Genomic DNA, 23,949 nt, shown 5'->3' with positions numbered 1-23,949 from the left:
ATTGCACACGACTGAGTGATTGCATACTTCCGGTTGAAAGTGGAGTGTGCGGTAGACCGGTCAGTTTGCAGGTTTGGTGTTCGTAACTCTGGGGTTCTACTGTAGTTTGTGAAACTACCAAGAGAAAAGTCAGTACACAAGCAGTTTCTCTATGTTAAGTGCCATCCTCTTTGCACCTTGTTATCCACACACTGCTATCAAGTTCCTAATATATACATATTTATCTTTATTAATTAATTAATTATTTAATTAATTAATTTATTTATTTATTTTTTTTTAAGATTGTGCAGGTCGGAAGTCTGTGTGCAGAAGAGATTCGATTATACCACCAACTTAGGCATTTTAAATACAATTTAAATAAGGACTGCATTTCTGTTGTACAGAATTACCCTGCTATTAATGATGCAGACGACAGAATAAAACATATTCTTGCACAGCTAGATAATGGCTGGATCCAAGAGGTGAGTGTGCTTCTTTTTATCATTTAATATTTCTAGCTATCTATTGATAAGAGTTTTTAAAGTGGTGAATCTTCTTAGTAGCACTATACATTTAACTTAAACTAAAACTATATATGAACTGACCCAGGAGATAGTTTACAGACGTTTCCTTTCCAGACAAGGTATATTGCAACTTACAGGTTTATACTTGGGACAAAATGGCCACCTGCCCGACAGGTGGAAGAAGTTGTATATCCTTAATTTTTGGAAATAAATAACACACAAAAAAATACTTTGTGAGGCTTACGCAATCTTTGCAGTTTACATAACCAGTATGCAAGAAACCAGACGTACAGTCAATGCTGATGAAGAACTGGCAACATTAAGATTAAATGAGAGAAAATGTTATAAAAGGTGACATTGTGCAAAATAATAATATAAAAAGAATGCAGTTGATTTCTGGGAAAGGGCACAGCAAATGATTGAAGAGATGCGATCAGTTTAGGGATAATGGTCAAAAACGTGTGTCTTTTGCTTCTTTGTTTTTGTCATAAATCAGGATATGCTTATCCCCCACATTATAAAACTATACAGGACCCCAAATGTTAACAAATTCAATAAACATTTTATTGGAAGGCATCTGCTTACAATTACATTCAATTCTACATACAATTAGGGACTGTCTAAAATGTCCACTGCACATTACAATTATAAGGGATAGATGTATTTGATGGCTTAAAAATAAGTATTTGGCAATTCTTAGAACTAGTCAGAACACACTACAGCCATAACAAAAATTACATCTGCTTTTTTTCTTTGCCCAACAAAACTTACGTTTTACATACATAATATTAAAATATATGATATGGTTTATTAACTTGCCGATAGCTCTTCATGATGTATATATCTGTTCAAAATGAGCCATTCCTTTTTCAAACACAGTGCTCAGCAAAATACTCCATACATGACATTATAGCAGTTTGTGACCAGTATCAGTGATTTCAAAATGGCAACTGCTTTCAAAGAAAAACTAATTTCCCTGCAGAATCTCCAAGACTGACACATTAAAATGAGTGTAAACAAGATTTGTATTTGTGAAAAAAAGGGTTGAATATATCTCTCTCTCTATATATATATATAATGTGTCATAAAAAAAAACATGCAACTGTAAAAAGAAATACAGGTACACAAAGAAACAAAACTGAATCTTCTGAGAAAAGGACATGGAACAGGTAGAGCTGAAGAAATGAATTATATTCATGGATCTCTTAATCATTTCCACCACACAGCTTCAGCAGGATCTTCTTATAATCCCCAGAGGTATCACCCTGTCAACGAAAACAAAGTTTTCAAACAAAGCACTTTAACATACAGGTGCATCTCCTAACAACATCATACTCTCAAAGAATAGAATTTGAGGCAAGCACAGGTGAAGAGAATTGAGGTAACATGAGTAAAACAAATTCTTCATGACAGGAAACCTCAATGTTCCTCCACAAATAAGGTCTTAGACATACATTTTCAAATCTTGGGATGTGATGATATATTTAGCAGGAAAAGGGGTAACTTTAATAAAAGTATTTTGTATTGAATATGTATTTTAATATAACAGAATCACACTAAAAATAAGATGCCACAGCTAAGTAAGCTTCACCTCATGCTTTAAAAACTTAGCTCTTACTATTAAACACCATTCCAGAATGAAATACCTGTAATATGCAAGAAAAATGCATACAGAGAGAAGTGGCTAACATCTACCTAATTACCAAGGACAAAAGGAGGAAGAAGCACTTACTGTGATGTCAGTGTACAAGGATTTGCCGTACATCCTTTTGTACTCTTGTCGGATATCCAGCATGTCAACCTCAGAGCGGGACACCATGATTCGGATCAGGGTCTTATCATCTGTTCCCAGTCCCTAGAGAGAGAGACTATGGTTATAGAAATCAAACCTGTAAGTGCATGGGAGGATGGTGTATTTCTGTAAAATATGTCAAATGACAAAGAGGGCCGTTTTAATTATTTCTACGACAGCAGTGTTTATGGTACATCGGAAATCAAAAGTTAGTCTACTTGATATGTCAGGCTGGATTTGATGCTACTAATATTTGAATTTAATTATTTTTGTTGGTATTCAAAATTCTTACCTTCATGGATTTGTTGAGCCTTTCAGCAAAGAAAGCAGGAGTGTTTTTAACACACTTCACTGTAAAAAAAAAGAGGATTAGAGTTCAGGAAATACAAAAATATCTACAGTCTGTCCTTGAACTGTATATAGGCTAATCAAAATATTCATTCATACTATTTTAAAAATCAAGTAAAACTACTTCAATTTGTTTCTATGCAGATATTACTTTAAAAAATGCACTACATTGTTTTAATAAATCATGTTAATTTTTTTTTTTATCTAGATGGCCAAAAAAAATGGTTTCAATACCTTGAACTACCAGGAGAGGTCATCTTTTGCAATTTTGCAACAGATGACCTGCTAACAAATGCACTAAAAGCTTAAGGTTGATCACATGTATTTAGATTACATTAGGTATGAATGTCACACGCATACTGAATGACAGTCCTTTGTTGGAGAAAACAAAACGTGCAAAAAAAAAAAAAGGAGGAGTTATGCTGTTTTGTTTTTTTACACTGCAAAACACAAGGACAACAACACAGACATCTGAAATCATGAAGTGTGTGAGTGGCATGTAAGAGAAAAGTAAAATAAAACACACAGACTAAAAAATTCTAAAATTATTACCAGGAACCTGAACATCGAATGCATTTTGAGGAGAAGCACAACAAAATAAAAACAAGATTATAAATTACATGAAAGCTGCCTTTTTTTTCCCTTAATATTCCACTGTTGACATTGACGTTGACATTGATTTAAATGTATTGTTACATTAAACTTTAACTTGTCACTTCTTGAAACTGGATCTATGACCATCATCTGGATATCAATAAACCTTTGTAACCTATCTTTACAGAAAGAACTAGGTTTACACACATTATATATATAAGTTACTTTGAACAAGTGTTTATCTCTTACACAAAATGATCCAGTTTAAAGGATTATTTAACTGATCAACAGTTTAAATGGCTTTGAGCCATAAATACAGTTCATATTAAGGTTGTAAAAAACAAACCTTGCTCCCATGTTTATAGCAAAAATATTTGTTAATCAAGCTTTATATAAGTTTATTCTTAAACAGAAAGACTGACACAAGAGACATATAAACTGTAAAAGCCAAATCTCGTAGAACCAGCTCACACAGACAGGCATCTTTTGCTTACATGTTTTTGCACACCCCTGTGTTTTAACTATACTGAAGTATATACAAGGAAGCTTGTGCAATATAAATAAGGCACCACAAACTGTCATATCTTGTATAGTGAACAGAAGAAGAAGAAGAAGAAGAAGAAGAAGATCTCACCTATTGCCACCATCCCTCTTTCCAGGTTTCCAGACATCTCACGGCAAATGCTCTTTTCAATATCTCGGCCACACATTTGCTGATATTCATGAAAAACTGAAAAATAAAAATTGGGTACATAGTTTATTGACTTGTGTTATACAATATCTTCTGATTTTCTTTACAAGGAAAATGCTTTGTCTCGGAATGCAATCATGGTTTTGGCATATTTATCATTGTATTCATAATATAATTGTAATTATATTTATCTTTTTATCTTGGCTAGTGCCTTCAGTGGTATATTTAAATTCAAAGCTGCTATACTAACTGTAGCAGTGTATTTAAAATGCTACATAAATAACCAAGTTTACCTTCATGTGCCTGTATGCTCAGTTCTTAGAATGCAATACTTTTTTTATTGAATAGTACTTCAGTATCATTTACTGTGCTTGTGCAATTTCTTATAACAGAGTTACTATTTAAAAAAAGAATCTTAAGTGTAACAAAATTCCAATACCCATTTATATTTTATGATATGTATGCAGTTTATGTACAGGGAAACAAAAGCTGTTGCTCATTTCAGTATCCAGTTCATTGTGTTCGGTTGTCTTAGTTGCTAACGGAGAGTCTCCATTCTACACACACACAAAGACAATCTTCCAAGGTTAAAAAGATCCTGGTAATAATGAGTGCTTACTGTTCACGGGTAACTGAAACATCATATTCAACATCATATGCCATTTTTTAGCAACCAGAAACTCTCAATGACCATTAATATGAGATTTACATAAGAACTAAATATACATCTGGCACTGAGCATTACCTTGCACTACAAGTAACACTATAGACTATTTACCTGCTCTTAGATGGGCTTTGCTTCTTGTGCAAAGGATAGCATTAAACTTAGATTCATCTGTCCCCACCTTGTTCTCTCCAGCAGCATACAGTGCCTGTTTGAAAAAGAAAATGAACTTTAAATTCAGTACATTCAAGGCTGAATACATTTATAATCCAGTATCACAGTATTTTAAATAAAGATGGTGGACCGGAAGGTACATCCAAATCTATCCCCACATTTTAATCAGAGATTTAAACAGGCAGAGGCAATTTAATAAGGTAAAATAGAGGTGAATTACCCTGTGCATTCACTTGGCTACAGGACTGATCTCCAAACAAATTGTTGGTAACAGTCTGGTAGGTTATGAGGTGCCTACTGTGCCACTCATGGGAAACCAATAAAACCAGTCGGACCTGAAATAACTTCAAAACTACTGGGTATAGAGCCAGTGCTTTAGTTGGCATTTGGTTAAACAAACCCTGTAGTGAGTCTTTCTAATTGAAAAAGACTACCAGCTATTAATAATTAAATATTATGCATATCTATGCAAATACATGTTTTTGGAGACTTGCCAGGAAAGTTGCATTTGTACTGATTACATTTGTTTTTAAAACTTCCTGTTATGTTGATCCACAACAACCAAATAAATCATATATAAATTACTTATTTGAACCAACATAGCCTTGTTTAAGGTCCTGGAGGAGCCTGGACCTTGAGGACCGGATTTGTGCACCCCTAATCTATGGTTTAACAGCTGAATAACTGCTTTGACTATAACTGTTACCAAATACCAAAAGCAAGCTTCATTAATAGTTCAACTCTTTACAATTTTTGGAAAAACAAATGCATATGAATACAGAAAATCAATTGCATTCCAGAATACTACAGCTTGGACTTTTGCACTCCTATATCCATGGTTACACATCCAAACAAGCTTTCATAATAATGTGCAGCACGCTATACTCACTAATAAGGGGTGCAGGGAAATACAGAGCAGCCTTCATGATGCAGCTTAGCATACCAAGATCAAATCAACCACATCACAAATGGCAAGGCCAAGATTTTTATGGGGAAGCGTATTTTCTAAATCAAAGGTTGATAATCAAAAAGGCTTGCCAGTAGTCTGATACTGATGACTAATGTAGTAGCACATTCCAAACTGAACTTTAAATTCAAGCAAATAAACAAAATATCTTTAACAGAAGAAAAAAGGTAACAGTGACAATGCAAAAAAAAGGAACAAATAGGTTTTAAAACCCTGGTTTGCACTCCTTTAAAATTCATTTTACTGTACTACTGTATTTAAGTTTTCTTTATCTACTTTGTACTAACCTGAGCATCCTGTTTGGCCAAAGTGATATCCACATTCTGGCTTTCATCTCGGTTACCCTAAAAACAACATAAAAAGAGAAGCAAAAAAAAGAAATTAAAAAAGCAGAAATAAATTCACTTGAAGCCTTAAATAACCAGACAGAACGATTATATAATTACTAATGGGCCCAAGCCAAATGCGGACCTGCTGTTTTCATATTCATATTTTAAGAGCCAGTATAAAGATTTGATAAACTAATTTTTCTGGAACCAGGTCGTATGCAAACCTAGTACTTCTCTTCTTGAAATGACTTGCATGGATGAATGGTTTATACTTTTGTTAAATAGCTCTTACCATAAATCTTACTTAACATGAATCATTTTAATAGCTAGAAGCTATTTAAATGAAGAATATTAAATGCTAATTAAACAAAACCAGCTATCCAATTTTACGGCTAGTATTTACATCCAATAGCTTGACAGGGAAATCTAGGTCACCTACTCACACACCATCCAATGCAAACACACAACAGAATAGTAATTAAAGTTTATTTCTCTAGTGCGTGTTCTGTGATAGGAGAAAATCATGTTTGTTTAGAAGAAAACAATAATTAAACAACGAATATATTGCAATTAATGAGGAGAGAGGTTCCTGTTCCACCGAGGATTACTGGAATCTACCTGCTTGTTGTCATTGCCATTACTGTGGAGTTTCATTTCCCTGTGCCTTATAAAAGGTAGGGGAAGATCACTGAGGATGTGTCTGCTGGTATCACAGCAGCATCAAATAGGAAAACACACAACACTCCAACATGGATGGTAATGCAGTGAGGAGCAAGAAACAAAAACTACCTGGCACAGTGAGACGAGCAGTCTCTCAAAGTGTCCTGATGTGTCACTTCTAATGGCATCCTCCAGAGATTTCTTAAATTCTGAAAATAAATAAATAAAAAATGTACATTACAACAGAAAGTGTATCTAACAAAAGTAAAAGATACAGTCCTGGGAAACTAGTGTATACCATAAAAATGCATAATATAAGCTACCGGTTCTCTGCATTGGCAGTATTGTATACTCTAGTTATTACTGTGTGGTAAAAACAGCCCCGTATCTATTTGCCTCAATAGTGAATTATCAGCTATATTTACACAGGCTCATACAATACAAATTAAATACCAGGGATTATGTCTGGTTGTGAATAAATTATAAATTATCAGAAATCTTGCTGGTTTATTGTCTACAAAAGGATGGGTCCATTGTTCATTATAAGAAAAGATATTAAAATATCGTCCAACAATAGCTTTAGTACCATTTTCACTGAAACTGAAATGTATTTTAAAATGAGAAATGTTCAGCTTTCAAAACACAAATGAAATAACTGTGCATAATAAATCGCTTTATATTAAATTGATATTGCTTAAATTAAATTGCTTCATTGGCAATCAAAAAAGGGCTTGAAATCTATTTCATTTTTGTGGGAAATGTGAAGCATAATAAATAGAAAAATATGAAACCTACAATTATAGTATATTTTTTGCAGTACTCATAAATATTGGTATTAATCTGCAACATATTTAAACTGCTGTAAATTGTTTGATCAGATAACTATTCCTTATATACAACAGCTCCCTAATGTTCATTCAATGTGTAATGTACATTGCAAAACAGTACAAACTACCTCTCCCTGATATTTTAACAGCTGCAATACCATCATATTTGAGCAATATACTGGCTGGGTCATCCTAGTCCATAAATTGAACTCATTATCTCGCAGTCCAATGTTGAACATTTTTATTTTACTCAAATCCAAAAGCTTTAAATAAAATGTGGATTGTAAACTGAAATACAATACTTTAGGACAGTATCCTGTTCCAATTAACTACAGTATAAAAAGTATATCAAGCATCACTTGTAATTAAAAAAAGCTTACATTCTGACTGTTTGCAAGCATTGATGTTGAGCAAACAGTAATACCAATGCCATAAATACACATTTTCCAAAAAGAGGGCTTGACTTCCACACCTGGTTTTTAACAATGTTTACTAGGCTAGTATATCTACTCACCGGTTTTATAGGCCCTATTGATTTCTTGGATTTCTGCATTTGAGCGAGAAGACAGGATCTCAATCAAGCATTCTTCATCTGTACCGGCACCCTAGCAATGACAAACCATAACAGTACAAGTATCAAGTATCTTTATAGGTCAAAAAACACATTAATTCAGGTCATAGAAATGTATTAATATAAACTTTCACTGAGTTTTTAGTAGCTCTTTAGATCTTAAAGAAAGAAAAAAAGTAGCTTCAAATGCAATTTTAATAGTCATGCATGTTTTTTAGATTTGACATTTCTCTGACTTTTTTGTATTGTGTTTGCAATCATTTGGAGTGACTCTGGGTTCTGGTGCTCAAATATTGAGTTCTAATTGTTCTCTACATCTTTTTTGACTTTGGCTCAGGTTTGCCTGGCTAATCGCATATGCATATAATAGTAGGTGTGTCTAGCAGAGTTGAAAGGTCTTTAAGGTAATTGTAAAAAGAAAACAACAATCATTACATTAGAAACTATTAAGGTTTTAATATTCTCAATAAACCCTATCTATACTGCTTTAACAAAACCAGTACATCCAAGGGACAGGGAAGGAAACAGCTGCAGGGGATTCTCCTGCCAGTGCCTGCTAAAGCCAATTACTCTGTCAGCAAAAGAGAATGCCCCACCCTTTTCTCGTAGAAACAGCACAGCACACTTGACATGTTTAAACAGTTTTTACTACTAACAATACCTGCAAAGAGGTTACATGCTCTTATTCCGCTCTAAAATGTTGTCTTCAATAAATACAATCTGCAATACTAGCTGCAAAAGTACATTTATGAATGTAACTTAATACATACAAACCTTTATAGCGTCCTTAAGCTCATAAACATCGAACATAATCGGGGTCTTCAACATGGCCAGGACAGTCTTCTCAAAGTTCCCTGAAAGTTCTGACTTCAGGTCTTTTACTAAATCCTAAAAACAAAAAATAAAAAAACACCACACATGCATTTTAAGCTTCAGTCCCAAAATACTGTTCAACTTTATAGTAAAATATCATGCATACATTCTTCCCAGTTTTCCTATACTCAAATGAATCTGCTGAGATAAAAGCGTTTCTCTTCAAACCAACATACAACCACATTACTTTGTGAACCATGCTCAAGCAAGCATGATCATATTACTACAAGGGATGGATCAGTGTAGTCGAATACACGTAAATAAACTATTTGAATAGAATATTACATATTGGATTACACTAAAAAAGCCATATATATTTGCTAATAGTAGAAGCAAATGCGTCCTTTTTAAATGCCAATGCTTGACAAGTGTTAAGTCAGTCTTAAACCAGTTATCTGTATATTAAAACGTAAGGAACCTAATTAATTATGCAATGCTTGTAACAGCAACATTCTACAGTGAACATATTCTGTGTTAAATTGTTGCCTTTTTAACTCTGGAGTGCTGTTCAATGTAAAACATCTACTGTTGACTTTCTGTGAATGGACAGTAACATCAACATTTGCACTGACCATTAACAGTACAACCAGGTATGTTACTTGTTTTGAATATCTACAGGTTATTGAATAAACAAAGTAACCTGACTTGGAATCATCCAAGGGCAGTACTTAATGGGTAGCTGTAATGTTGGAATGTATTTTCTATTGTTTTGGCCAGGTTACAATATTTGCATTTTATGAATGTTACTATTTGTTAGAATTAAACAGATGTAGACTATTACGTAGCTACATGGATAGGTGTTATTGTATTCCGAATACAGCAAAAATTGGTATTTGGTTATTTGCACAGCATTATGTTACTGTTGATTTAATTGGAAGAGAGTTGTGACATTGCTGCTCATTGAGTTGTGTATTTTAATCCAGTAAACAAAAGGAAAAAAACCTGTGCCTAAGGAAACAAGAGTACTGAACGAAGAAATCTCGCCTTGGACATTGTTTGCACACTTTGTGAATCCGGCTAAACTTTACCGGCTGACCCAGTTCTGCTGTTTATTTTTGGGAGTGTAAGAGTAGGGACTAGAGTTTGGGTAATTTAATATACAAACATTTTGGACCTCCTGTATTCGAATAGGAAACTTTTTGAATTGTCCATCCCTAATTACTACTGCACAGATGTTTTTATATCAGATACATTTTACAAGAAACACTTTGATTTTCAACAACACATACAAGCTAAATAAATGGTTTCAACTTACAATAGAAAAGAACAGTTACAGATTCTGTGAAATCTCAGAGGGTTGCTTTTCCCCCCTTTCATCGTACCTTTCCATAAGCTGTTTTGTAGGTTATGACCATAGGTACCCGTTGCTTGTTTGAGCGATTTCCAAGAAGTTCAATGATAGCTTGCTCATCAGTGCCTGTAAAACGGGAACATGGCATTACTACAGAAGAAAGTGAAATTGTATACTAATTTGAGTATTACCTAGCTATCTAAAAAGTGTTGTGGGATTTGTTTCACATACAACCTTAAATCATAATCTTTATACAACAAAAAAAATCAAATACAGTCAGCACTCACATATCCGACCCTATAAAATTGTGATGGTTAAAAGAGTGCCACGCATATCTGATTATTTCATTTTGGCCCGTTCCAACCCTTGTCCGTTTTTCAGGGAACACAAAAAAGATACAATGTCAAAAACATATAGCTGAAAGGACTGTGTTTTGAAATAAGTAGGCTTAGATGTACTGTTGTTAGTTTTGTTGGTACAGTACTTTATTTTCAACAGAAGTAGTATTTTAATTCAGAACGATGATTCTGAAAATATCACTTGCCAAAAGAGACGACACGTGGACTGCAATACAATACATACTTTTAAATCCGGTATGCATTGTATCAGTATGTAAAATTCCCCATTAACGACCCAACAGCAAAATGAAATAAAAATATTACCCATGCAAAGAACTACGTAAAAGGCAATGCAATTTAGCAAAAGAGAAGAAAATAAATAAATAAATAAATAAATAAATAAATAAATAATAATACTAGGTTTCCAGAAATAAAACAGTACCCAAAGTCAGTATTCAGAATTGCAGAATATATATTGACTGATAAGGCCCTAATGTCACAGTTCACTTTCAAATGAAAATACACAAAAGCAACTAAATTTATTTGTTTTTAAATCACAGATTTAATAAATACAAATAAAATACAATACATTACATTACAATAGCTGGTCTCGTTCACTTTGTTATTGTTGTATTTTCGTCAGATGTACATATAAAATTATGACTACATTAGGTCCCTTACCAAATCCCTTCATGGCTTTTCGAAGCACCTCTACATCCTTCAGGGGGTCAGCACCTGGAAAGTCCCGAATACTGCCTCGGTTCACTGGCTAATAAGAAAAAATAAAACTTAAATCTCCATTACATGTTTGCAGTAGAATTTGCTTTCTATATGGTAAGATTCAGCAGACTGCCATGCAGTACAACCACCTATCCACATGCAAAATGTGCAGTCCAGGTTCTGTATGATACAGTTTACTGTTTATATGACTTTTACCTTCAATGGTGCAGGTGCTGGAGCTAAGCCAGCCGGGGTGCTCCCTGGGTAAGAAGGCATGGACGGATTGGCTGGAGGGGCTCCTGGGTAGCCTGGCATGGGTTGCCCCGGGGCGGCACCTCCTGGAAATCCCATTCCCTGGGGCATGTTCCCTCCTGGTTGTGGATACGTACCATAGGGCTGCTGATTGGGAGGAGGTGCCCCGTAGCCCCCTGGCTGGGCAGCAGGGTATCCAGTAGGTGCTTGACTGAACATCCCTGGACTGGGATTCATTCCTCCAAAAGATGACGTGATTTGATTAGCCTGCAATTAGAAATAGGCCTTCTGTTGGCATGTACACCCAATCCTTAATCCATTGCACAAAATTTCCTGAGAAAGGGTTAGACTGACCAATTCAACACACCTCAAACCAGCGTTTTAATACAAAAGGTTTTTCATGACAATCAGGTTAAAACACAAAAACAACAAGCAAAATACTATTAACCCCTTTACAGCCAAACACTTGTCATATGTCACCCCACAGCCAAGCATTTTATGACCGTTATTACCACAGTCTTTCAAGTGCTCCAACACCGAGAACAACAACTGCAATACCGAGAACAACAACTGCAACACCAATCAAAGCAAAACAGCCTATCCATCACGTCTGGCAGGTTCACAAAGGGCTTGACTATCTCTATACGAAGTCAGGTGCAGTTTAATGGCGGAATGCCGGAGTTACTTACATAGCTAAAAAGGGATGCATAGGGCAAAATAAAACACAGCAGTTAGCGGCTACCCAAAGACAGACGGAGGCTGGAAAGGGGTCAATATCTTTTTTATGTTCAGTTAGAGCTAAATGTATCCTCTTTATAGCAATCAAAATTAAAAAAACAAACAAAAAAAAACTATTTAAAAAAAAAAAAAAAAAAAAAAAAAGTGAAATGTATCAAAACGCCAAATGTCTTTTCTTACTAGGCTCAATTGCTTACCATTGCTGAGAGGTGTGATGCATTGAATCCAGGATTTGATAAGTTATCCAGTCCAATAGCGGCACCACCCCATGGGGAATTACCACCTCAACAAAAAGAATGAAGGAGTAAATCAGTTACAGCTCTAAAGTGGTTTGCTTTCTGTTAGCATGTTTCTGAGGTCAAACTTTATTACTGGTAAGTTGATAAACATTGCAGATCAGGTCTTCTGACAGTCTACCCTTAAATGTGGCTACTTCCAACAACAGTAACATGTGTTCATACATGGAATGCAAAGAACCTTATAAGATATTGGCGTATTTAACACAGCTTACTTCTACATCACCTCTTTTAAAAAAAAAACCAAAAAACCCTGGATGAAGTTACTGTGCTCTCTTTACAACATGTTCTTTGTTAATGAAACTAAACTGCTTTATGATGCTTTTCCACTGTATATGTTGGCTCTGAAGAAAGAACCTTTCAGAAACTGCAGTCTTCCTTTACTTACTTCTCATGCTATAAAAAAGTACCTGCTCTCTCCCCCCACTCCCCAAGACACCTTTTTTTGATATAATTGTAATTACATTTCTTTAATACTTTTAGCATTACCTGATGTTTACTTGGTGATTTTAATTATTTTAGGAAAATTTCAATTACCGTAAAAATCCTGTGACATGATTTCTATTTCTCACATACCTGTACACACTTTCTCCCTCATTTACAAACATGTTGTAGCCAATCCAGACTGAATATACAGTAATATATTAAGGGTGCACTGATAAAGATTTTCTTGGCCGATACCGATAGCCGATGATTAACTACCCATATCGGTCAATACCGATAAGAGATAGTGCAGGTAAGCTATTGTAAACTACTAGAACAAGACATAGGGCCTATATTTAAACTGTTTCATAATTATAGATGTTAAAAATGAACAGATATCGTTTACTTGTTGCATTTACTTCAGAAAATGAATACAAAAAACAACTTAGTATTATATTGTGTGCTTGACAGCAATTTATACATTTATTTTACAACAGTCAAACAAAAATACAATTTTGCATTTGTACTAGTAAAAACACTTTTGCAGAAAAGATATATAATGTGACTAACTTTTATAGCCACTTGCTGTCAGACTTGCGTTTTATAACTTCTACCTGTACTGTACAGTAGAAAAGAAATGTAGCCTACGCAACGTCAACAACTTCTAGTAAATTCAAGCATACACTTCAAAGTCATTTTGAAGTACATTGTGTAACAACAACTTAAATCAATGTTATTTACGTTTAAACCTAAAAAAACAAATGTTTTTTTTTAAAAAAAAGCATCAGAACAATGTTCGACTCACAGTTCATCACTGGATTTAATGTAGCACCAAATCTGCTGTGCTGCACACAACTCGGCTATCCTATTGTTGTCTTCATATATTTAAAATTTCCAAACACTTCTCTTTTAAGACATATTACACAGTACTACACGGCAAATGGCTGTTGCAGTGTTTATGCATCATTAGTAAACGCGCCTGACCAAACATTACATTTTGTGCTGGAAAAAATTCAAGCATGAATATTGGTGTACATTAAAAATCGGCTAAAATAACAAAAACTGCCAATAGCTGATTGTGGGTTTTTTCCTTATATCAGTGCACCCCTCATTTTTTTTTTTTATTTCTCTATCATAATCATTAGCCTTTTTCAATCCACTGCTGGATGAAGGCCTCCCCAAGATTCTTCCACAAAAGCCTGTCTGCTGTGTCCCTCCTCTGCTCCGGCGTGTTTCCTAATTTCATCTTGCCATCTTCCTGGAGGTCGTCTTCTTGGTCGCTTTATATCTCTTGAGATCAAGTCTAGTATCTCCTTGGTCCAGCGATGGTCTGTTCTTGCTACATGTCCGGCCCACTGCCATTTCAGTTTTTTCGCACTTATAATAACACTGCATACTTTTGTTTGCGCTCTTATCCATTCCTTCATTTTCTTGTCTTCTTGTTATTCCCAGCATGCATCTTTCCATACGCATCTTTGAATCATTTGTAATTTTTTATGTCATTTTTGCATTAAGGGTCCAGATTTCGCATCTGTAAGTTAGCACTGGAGCACGCATTGGTCGAAGACTTTCCTCTTGAAGATCAATGAAGCCTACCTAAGCTTTGCTGACGACATCCTCATATTTACAACGTCCCCAAAAGAATTACAAACAAGAATACAAGAACTACACAAGGCTAGCATCAAAACGGGTTTGAAAATGAACCTGAAGCTGAAGATGACTCAAGTCATGTTCAATAAATATACAACTCCACAGGCAATTGAAGTCAATGGGATCAAGCTTGAAGAAGTCAATATCTACATATACTTATGACAGTTCGTTTTGAAAACGGAGAACCAAATGTGCGAAATCAACAGAAGAGCAAAAATGGGCTGGAGTGCCTTTGGAAGATTAAGCATGGTTCTGAAAGGGAAATTACCCTTATGCCTCAAGATACTGTAGCTAAATATGCAGATCACAATCCATCTCTTTTTCAGTTGTTCTGAAATTAAATACTGTCTCTAACTTATAAGAACATTTCAGTCTGTTAACCTTACCTGGCACTGGTGGAAATCCACCTGATTGAGGAGGGCATCCGCCACCTTGGGGAGGGTAGCCTCCAGACTGGGGAGGGTAGCCCCCTGCTGCGGAAGGGTAGCCCCCTGCCTGAGGTGGGTAGCCCCCTGCTGCGGGAGGGTAGCCCCCTGCCTGAGGTGGGTAGCCCCCTGCTGCAGGAGGGTAGCCCCCTGCCTGAGGTGGGTAGCCCCCTGCTGCGGGAGGGTAGCCCCCTGCCTGAGGTGGGTAGCCCCCTGCTGCGGGAGGGTAGCCGCCTGCCTGCGGTGGGTAGCCGCCTGCCTGCGGTGGGTAGCCGCCTGCCTGAGGTGGGTAGCCTGGGTAACTCATTGCTTAGATCTGCAACAGACAAACATATTCCAATTCTAATACCACAGCATATTTGCAATCATCAATCCCAATACAAAATGGTATGTTTCTTTTATTTCTGTGTAGAAAAACCAAGGTCTATTTCATAAATCTTGATTACAAGGGTTTCAAACCTCAGGACCTTTATACAGTCAACTCCTTGATAATTTAATTGACCTGTCCTAGCTTCAAATTGAATAATGAATGAAAGTCACTTTCAGGACAAAATCCTTACCTGGAAAGCCACAATAATCGATTAGGCAATTAAACAAATGAGCAAGTCTTGGATTTAGCTTTTTATCTGTTTGTGCGCATGACCATTAAGACGGTTTTATAAATTTATTTTTGGGGACATTTGCACCTATCTAAGATTATTAATTTGACTTACTGGTTTTCAAAAGCTCAATAATTTTGTGTGAAAAGACAAAATACCCTCCTTCTATGCTCAAACAATACCGGTTTCTTTTAGTCAATAATGCAAGGGGTTTTAGTGAAGAGTACGCAATAAAGAGGAACACGAACTTTAGGTTACTGTGCTTCTTAAAACACTAAAAGTAATAAAAAAGAGAAATCAGACTGAAAAGATTGAGGAGGGAAAACTGTCATCATGGGTTTAGATTTATACTGTATTAGGAGTCCTTGGTTGAAAATCATTATTAAGCCTATAAAATGTATATTTAACAGACTGACCACTGTTTGCCCTTATATTACATAAAGAACAACATGTATAGTACTTTTATTTAACTATTTAACTTTAAAGTATTGTACTAGTATGCTATTTGAGTTCTTACAGCTTTGAATGATGGTGTTGCTACATGGTGTCAAATTACTAGAAAAAGCTGATCTGCCTTGTTTGTAAGATGCCCATATATTATTTTTAATTCATTATGCAACAATATTGTAGACAAGTCAAGCAGGACAAGTAGTGCTTTTTTGAGCTACTCCATTTGCCATTTACGGTGGATCACTGTTTTTGTGTTAGAGGTACCAACATATTGTTAAACATCTTTACAAACTAGATATAAAACAGGTTTTCTGAAATTACAGTTGATTTTATTTACAACTCAGAACTTTTATACTTCAATAAACTACACTTATCTGGACTCGAAAAGAAGCCTGTGACTTCTCTTCTTTTATTTCTTATCTCAACATTAACAAATGGTATTATTGTACTGTTACTGATGATAATAATGCATTTCAATCTGCAACCCCGTTCACATTTCCAGGTTAAGGCACCTTTGCACGTTCACATATGTGACTGAAAAGCAGTCCTAAAATGTGGCGAATTGCTTGTTTTTTTTATGGAACTATAGCCTGCTCTCAGAATGAAAGTGCTACTGGAATATACAGTAATGTTTCTTATTAATATATATTTAAGGCTGAGACTATGCATCAATTTATCATTAACATACGTCTGTTTTTTGGAGAACAATATATCAGTGAAAAATTAGGCATCGCCCCAGCTTTAATATTTTTTTCAAGGATCACTCAAATGGAATCTACAGTTGAGTAACAGTTGCACAGGACTACAGCAAGTCTGAAACGAATTGACTTCCTAAAATATGTGTCTTTATGTGCGACTGTGTAATGCTTGTTGTAGAAATGTAGGAATCAATAACTTACTTACTGCACTGCAGCACAGCAAAGCAAACCAGCCATTTGTACTGTATCTGATCCAACAAAATGGCAGCCTGAAGGCTACTAATACTACTACACCAAACAATCGCCACAAACATTTCCAGGCAGAGCCGAGGGGGCTCCCAAATGCTAAACCCACAATCACGAACTACTTTTTCATTTCTTTTTTTCTTTTCTTTTTTTTTTTAAATCGCGTATAACATGACGTCACGAGTTAATATTTACATTTATTAAAAAATATATATACATATTGATTTATATCGTTAAAAGCTATTAGTTTTACATTACACTTAATGTAATGTTTATTAATGAATTACTGGTGTGATAAAAAGAAACAACTGCTTACCGTCTACAAACTGTTCCTAGATCCCTTCTTGAATATGTGTCAGCACAGATCCAGGAAGCACGTCTAAATATGAAGTAAAGGTGGGTGGGGTTCCCTACATCGTTTCCACTCAAAGACGCCTGGGTCCACTACATAGTTTCCATTCAAACACGTCTACTGTTGACAATAAACAAGGTTTTCGAAACGTTTTAGCAAACTCACGTGATCCAAAATTACTTGTTGAGTGGTACGTCTACTGACGCATAGCATCATTGAGCAATAGTGAGCACTTATTTCCATTAACTCTGTAAGTAAAAAATAAATGTTGGGAAGTAACTACACAAATCAGTGGCAAATAAGTTTAGAAAATCCTGGGACTTCGAGTTCGATGTGAGTTCCTTGGCACTTTAAAGAGGAAATCATGTATTTGGAGAGAGAGAGAGAGAGAGAGAGAGAGAGAGAGAGAGAGAGAGAGAGAGAGAGAGAGAGAGAGAGAGAGAGAGAGAGAGAGAGAGAGCAAATTGTGTAAAAAACGGGTAGTGCATGTATAACCTTTGTTAGAATAAAGTTTATCAATGACAGGATAAAAAAAAAAACTTAAATGAATATTGTCATCTATGAGGAACTTCTATTTCTGTACATTTCATCACATACAAATTCTTAGTATTTCAATTTGGCCACACCTGTATACTGACTGATTCACACACAACTTCTGTTATGTTAGCCATTTTTTCCAACATTAAAACATATTCACCTAGATCAAGATAACTCAGAACCTAACAAGTCTGATTGGAACAAAGGATCAAAAGAAGAGAGATACGTTAGCAAAGCAGTGAACAAAAGCTGTTTATTCAGGAAATTACACTGTAGTTTTATACTAAAAATGAATAACAAAGGAAGGGAACAACATTGCCATAGCATCCATTTGCCTTGTGAAAGATGGCAACCATGACCTATTTATGTTTAACGCATTTCCTTAAAAATTCATAGGAAACAAATTCATACTCTCATGTATTTCTCTATCAACACACTGTGAAATTATTATTTTTATTATTAGTTTATTTAGCAGACGCCTTTATCCAAGGCGACTTACAGAGACTAGGGTGTGTGAACTATGCATCAGCTGCAGAATCACTTACAATTACGTCTCACCCCAAAGACGGAGCACAAGGAGGTTAAGTGACTTGCTCAGGGTCACACAATGAATGAGTCAGTGGCTCAGGTGGGATTTGAACCAGGGACCTCCTGGTTACAAGCCCTTTTCTTTAACCACTGGACCACTCAGCCTCCTATTGCTCCCTAACATGCTACATATGAACATGTAATAAACATTCCTCTGAGTTCAGATCAACTCACAACACTAGACAATCCAGACACAGGAGAAACTTGAAAAACATCTTTGAGGGCCTTTGCAAAAGAAATGTAGGAAATACTGTATATTGTGTAAATATTAAACATAACATATGTTGTATAATATGTAAATACACTGGCTGTTTTGGCTGCAGCAGCTAGGTAAAACAAACAAACAAAAAAAAAACCAACAACAGCAGTTCTCCATGGGCTGTATTCCATGGGTATTCTCACTGCGTATTTAAATGGTGTGCTCACGGGGACCCCACTCCCAGGGCCTGTGACCACGGAGCTCTGCCTCCTCTCCAGTACGCTGCTCCAGATCTCCGGTCTTCAAGGGTAAGCCCTAGGCCAGAGTCTGGCAAGCCCGGTGGTAGCTCGCAGACAGCTATGGCTGTCACAAGCAAGGGTAACCGACGCGGATAAGGCGGTGTTACTGGACGTGCCATTATCCCCGGGGCATACATTCAGTAATGGCTGTGGAGGAGATCTTACAGCGCTCCTTTCGGCAGCGCGAAGCATCTCGGCAGGTGGTCACGTTGCTCCCTCCCAGTGCTCCGATGCGGGGTAGGTTGAGCCATTGGCAGGCCCCCCGGGTGCGGACTGTCAGAAGGATGTTCCCAGTGCCCACGGCCCCACTGGGTGAAACCGAGCCCTTCCACAGAGCACAAGGAAGGTAGGCCGTGGTGCGTCCGCGCAACAGCATTCCAGGAGGCAATTCCAGGGCCGTCGCCATAGGAAGCCGACTCAGAGTGCTTTGCTCCAACCTCAGCAGCCCCAGCAGGAGCCCTGAAGGCTTGCAGCCTCAGACCCATCCCTTCACTGTACAACAGGTGCACTATTGGCGAGCTTTCACCTTGTACACCTGGATGGTCGCTAACGTGCACAATGGTTATGCATTGCAGTATCGTTTGGGACCTCCCCCCTTCCGAGAAGTCATGCACACATCCGTGTTGGACCCTCTTCAGGTCTCGGTACTCAAAGAGGAATTTGTCTTGTCTTGTCTTGTCTCGTCTTGTCTCATAGACTGCGGAGAGTGGCCCAGGAGAATTTGGTTCTCGACCCTATGCCAGCTCATACAAGGCCAGCCCTGGGAGATCCTGCTTCACCTGGATCTCCTCAGTCAGGCGAGAGGCACTCTATGGCATCCGGAACCTGGTAGGTTCCAATTATGGGTCTGGCCCCTGAACAGGACCAGAATGCTAGGGCAGACTCCATTAGTTTGCTGTATGCCTGTGTGGAAGTATTTCCAGAAATGGTGTCTGACTAGAAGTCATGACCTAGTTTCTTGACCCATGCCGGTTATCTTGCAGTTTCTGCAAGAACTGCTTGATGCTGGTAGGTTACCTTCCACATTGAAGGTGTATTTAGAGGCTATCTCTGCATGTCATGTCCCCATAGATTTGGTATTTTTTTAATTTTTGGCAATCCGCTTTCTCAAGGGCGCTTGGCGGTTATGCCCTCCCAGGAGGGCTGTTCTCCCTAAGTGGAGCCTTGATGTTGTACTAGAGGCTCTCACGAAGGCCCCGTTTGAGCCTATAAACTCAATAGAGTTTAAGCATCTGTCTATGAAGACAACCTTCCTCGTGGCTATCACCTCCGCTAAGCAGGTCAGTAAGTTGCAGGCGCTGTCGGTGCACAGCTACTGTATGCGTATTTGGGACGATGGCAGCAGGGTGTCACTGTGTACAAACTCTGCTTTCCTCCCCAAAGTAATTACAGCCTTCCACATAAATCAGTCTGTGGAATTGGAGTCTTTCCATCCACCTCCATTTGCTTCGGAGGAGGATAGGAGATTGAATTTCCTCTGCCAAGTGCGGGCATTGAGGTGTTATGTGGATAGGACAAGAGCTCTGCGTCATACTGACCGGCTCTTTGTCTGTCTTTGGCTGGCTTACCCCCACCTGGGAGAGTAGCTGCACACTCTACCTGAGGGTTGGCTACATTTTGGGCCCTCTTCAGAGGGGCCTCACTGTCTGATATATGTACGACGGCTAGCTGGGCTACGCCGCATGCATTCTCCAGGTTCTACCGCTTGAATGTTTGAATGTGGTAGATCCTTCTTTGCCTTCAATATGCACGAGGGTCCTTGAGGTTGCACGCTCGTAACGCTAACCTTCGGTTATACGGTTCTGATGCATCCCTCATGTGCTGCCATTCCTTCTCCCTCGTGACGGCTCTGGTATACATTTCCCATACCTAACGTTAGGTTACTTACAGTAACCTTGGTTCATTGAAAGAGAAGACAGCCATCAACCGCGAGGTCGCATTGGTCGCCCTCATGTGTTCGATGCAAAAAGAGAAATGGCTTCCTCAGTATGATGGTTTTAATCCATCGGTAGGCGGGACAGAGGGCATCATCCCAGGAAGGGGCCTATCGGCAGCTCTGGTATAGAGAGCTCAGAAAATACCTACCAATAGGCAGGCATATCCCATACCTAATGTTGTTGGTAGTCGTCTTCTCTTTCAGGGAACCAGGGTTACGGTAAGTAAGCTAACGTTTATTTAGTTAAAATAATAGTAAGGAAACAAATGTCAGCATACACGTATAGACTGTACTGTTCCTAATTCAAGGCAATGTGTAGTACCCAGCTTGAAACTGCTGCAGGTGCTTCAGGCTCCTTGGAGCATGTGCTGAGCTATTCATTTAACTAATCTAAAGCGGTCCGTTTCCATTTTATCCCCTTTCCCTTACATTCTTATTGACTTTACATCCTGATTTATTTGTATGGTAGTTCACAGGTACAGCAACCTTTGAAAGCAATACAGAACCAGTATTTGAAAAAAAATCACCATACAAATATTCTTAGGGGTAGATGTACTAAAGTGTTGCGTCTGTTGCAATCGTTGCAAACCACATGCAAACCAGTCGGAAATGTAGCGTGCAATGTACTAAACAAACGCAACAGGATGGAGGTAGTGCAAATGAGGGATCAGAAATATTGTAATGAGATGTACTAAAGCTGTGGGCAATTACAACATTTACAATTGCATCATTTTGTTAAGAACATTTGAACACTGGCATTTCCTAGTCCGCTTTTTCTTGTGTGTTGCCAGTTGTACCTAATTTTCACTAAAGTCAGGGTGTACTTACAAGCTTTGAAAACACATTTCTATGACTTTCTGGTTTTCCCAGCATGTTGGGAGCAATAGACTGCACACGTGTGCCACTAACCCCTCCAGCTCATTGTGAGCATCTGTATGGGACCATGATCTATTTTGTGTTAATTGTCTAGGCTATTAAGTAGACCAAGTTAAAATAATAATAATTGAAGTAAAACATTTTTTAAAAAACCCTAAAATTATTCAAGTTATGTATGGGTGATACTTCTACACTTAATTTTCTAAAGGAGACATGTACTTCACACATACTTTCAGAAGTAAACAGTGGAAATCTAACCTGCAGGTGTTAACCCAGCCCCTGAAGTCACAGAGAAGATGATTTATTTTGTATACAGATACTGTAGGTTTCTCTTAAAAAGTGTACCACATTGTATTTCCAGCTTTACTATATTAAAATAATTCCTGAAATATTACCTGTTTCACACTTCCATTAGCTAAATAGGTATTTTTTTCATTAAATATCTATGTATATATATATATATATATATATATATATATATATATATATATATATATATGGTACTATTTTAGGTTACAGAGAGCTCAGTAAGTCAATAGGGAAGTCAGTGTAGGGGTGGGGACAGTATCACCCTCCAGATGAGATGACCCAGGAAGTGCAAAACAGTCTAGTTTTTATTTGTGTTTATATTCAGCAGATATAGGGTTCATTTGCCCTGTATCACCAATTGTTCATAGTTTCTTTAAGATTAGAATGTAAAAAATAAATGAGCTGATTAGGCACTGATTGGACAGGTCAATTTAATTTGTGTGAAAAATGTCCAGCCCTAACAATCAACCACCCCAGCTGTATATAAAGGAGAGACACGCTTGTCAGAAGGTGGAAGAGGGAAGGGAGTGCAATATGCAGCATAGAGCCCTGTGAAAGTGAGGCCAGACAGGTTGGACAGAGTTCAGTTACATTTAAATACAATTGAACAATTAAAGTACAAAATGTATCATTGTAATTTACATATAAAATTTTAATTTTTCTCAAAATTGTGCCCAAACCACCATACAAGAATCTCACCATACACCATACAAGAAACTCATGTTTGTTTTTTTTAAATCTTTATCAAGTTAAAAAAAGTGAAAAACAAATAATTGTTTACTGTACTGATAAAACTAATAAAAATAGCTTTACTATATACATATACATGTGCATTAATGTGCTATTAATTTAATAGGAAGGGAAAGAAGTGACAGAGCCTGGGCATAGCAGTTTCCAAAATGGGAGCAGAAATTGAATTGTAAAAAAACATGAATCACTCTAGGAAATAGTTATCATCACTGAACTATCTGTATGGCATGGGAGTGTCAGCTACACTGTTATTTGCATTTTCAATTGCTTTCACATTCAGAGTTTGCTCCGGATCAGAGTAGCACTGTTAGCAGTTAATGTAGTGAGTAAATTCATTCAGTTTTACACTTTTGTTATGCTCTCACAACAATACAAAATAAAGACTGCAACTAATAGAGTACTGTCATCATAACTCCTGGAATTAAGGGAATTTTGCTATTTTTAGTTGAGACAGGCAGGGGCTGCAAGCTAAGATAAGTTAAGCTACTGTAATATGTGTAGCTAGTACAAGTGTGCTATTTCATTCACTGTCATGCATTTAACTTAAAGTTGCACCCATGCATCCCCAAATCTATTGTATGTAATAATCGTATATATTTTTTTCCTGGCTACTGTATATACATCAATGACAAATGGCCAACTGTTCCCCTCCAATCCATGAATCTGCTCTTGTTTACAGTGTTTTACTAGCAGGAGACTGGTTTATAATCGTAGGGCTGCCTAAGCGTCCCAGAAATAGACAGGGATACTGGAACTGTGAAAAAAACACCAGTGAGTGACTAAGGGGGTTATCATGCTTGAGTGAGACAGTTGAAGCTGGAGAACGCTGAAGAACAGCACTTTTAAAATTGTAGTTTTTTTTTTTTTTACTTAATACACTGCCTGTTATATGTATTTCTCATGTCTAGAACAGTTTCAATACTGTTTTTTTTTTTTTTTGTGAAAAGTTTCAAATACAAAAGGAAAATGGTTATAAATAAACTT

At 37.0% G+C, this 23,949-nt stretch overlaps 1 protein-coding gene across 1 annotated transcript; it reads right to left on the bottom strand.

Annotated features, from left to right (window-relative positions):
• Window positions 1–1,045: 1,045 nt before the first annotated feature.
• LOC117418485 (annexin A11-like) lies at window positions 1,046–17,786 on the bottom strand. Its single transcript, XM_034031593.3, has 15 exons — window positions 17,436–17,786; window positions 15,088–15,442; window positions 12,530–12,615; window positions 11,559–11,861; window positions 11,304–11,391; window positions 10,316–10,410; window positions 8,895–9,008; window positions 8,064–8,154; window positions 6,852–6,931; window positions 6,021–6,077; window positions 4,707–4,800; window positions 3,872–3,967; window positions 2,588–2,646; window positions 2,236–2,358; window positions 1,046–1,768 (listed from the first exon to the last, which is right to left on the bottom strand). Exons 2-15 carry the CDS (start codon window positions 15,431–15,433, stop codon window positions 1,709–1,711), a joined length of 1,692 nt encoding a protein of 563 aa, XP_033887484.1. The 5' UTR covers window positions 15,434–15,442; window positions 17,436–17,786; the 3' UTR covers window positions 1,046–1,708.
• Between the last annotated feature and the right edge of the window lie 6,163 nt (window positions 17,787–23,949).

Source organism: Acipenser ruthenus, chromosome 13 (genome assembly GCF_902713425.1).
Source record: "Acipenser ruthenus chromosome 13, fAciRut3.2 maternal haplotype, whole genome shotgun sequence".
NCBI classification, from domain to species: Eukaryota; Metazoa; Chordata; class Actinopteri; order Acipenseriformes; family Acipenseridae; genus Acipenser; species Acipenser ruthenus.
The sequence above is the reverse complement of the archived record's forward strand: the minus strand, read 5'-3'. Positions and strand labels throughout refer to the sequence as shown.

What these genes read in the sequence shown, in the direction of transcription:
- LOC117418485 (XM_034031593.3), bottom strand. Translation starts at nt 15,433, where the DNA reads ATGAGTTACCCAGGCTACCCACCTCAGGCAGGCGGCTACCCACCGCAG. An exon ending in TGGATTTCCACCAGTGCCAG is followed by an intron (nt 12,616 to 15,087) that starts GTAAGGTTAACA and finishes CTTTTTGTTGAG; the next exon opens with GTGGTAATTCCCCATGGGGT. An exon ending in CAATAGGGCCTATAAAACCG is followed by an intron (nt 6,932 to 8,063) that starts GTGAGTAGATAT and finishes ATTTATTTTCAG; the next exon opens with AATTTAAGAAATCTCTGGAG.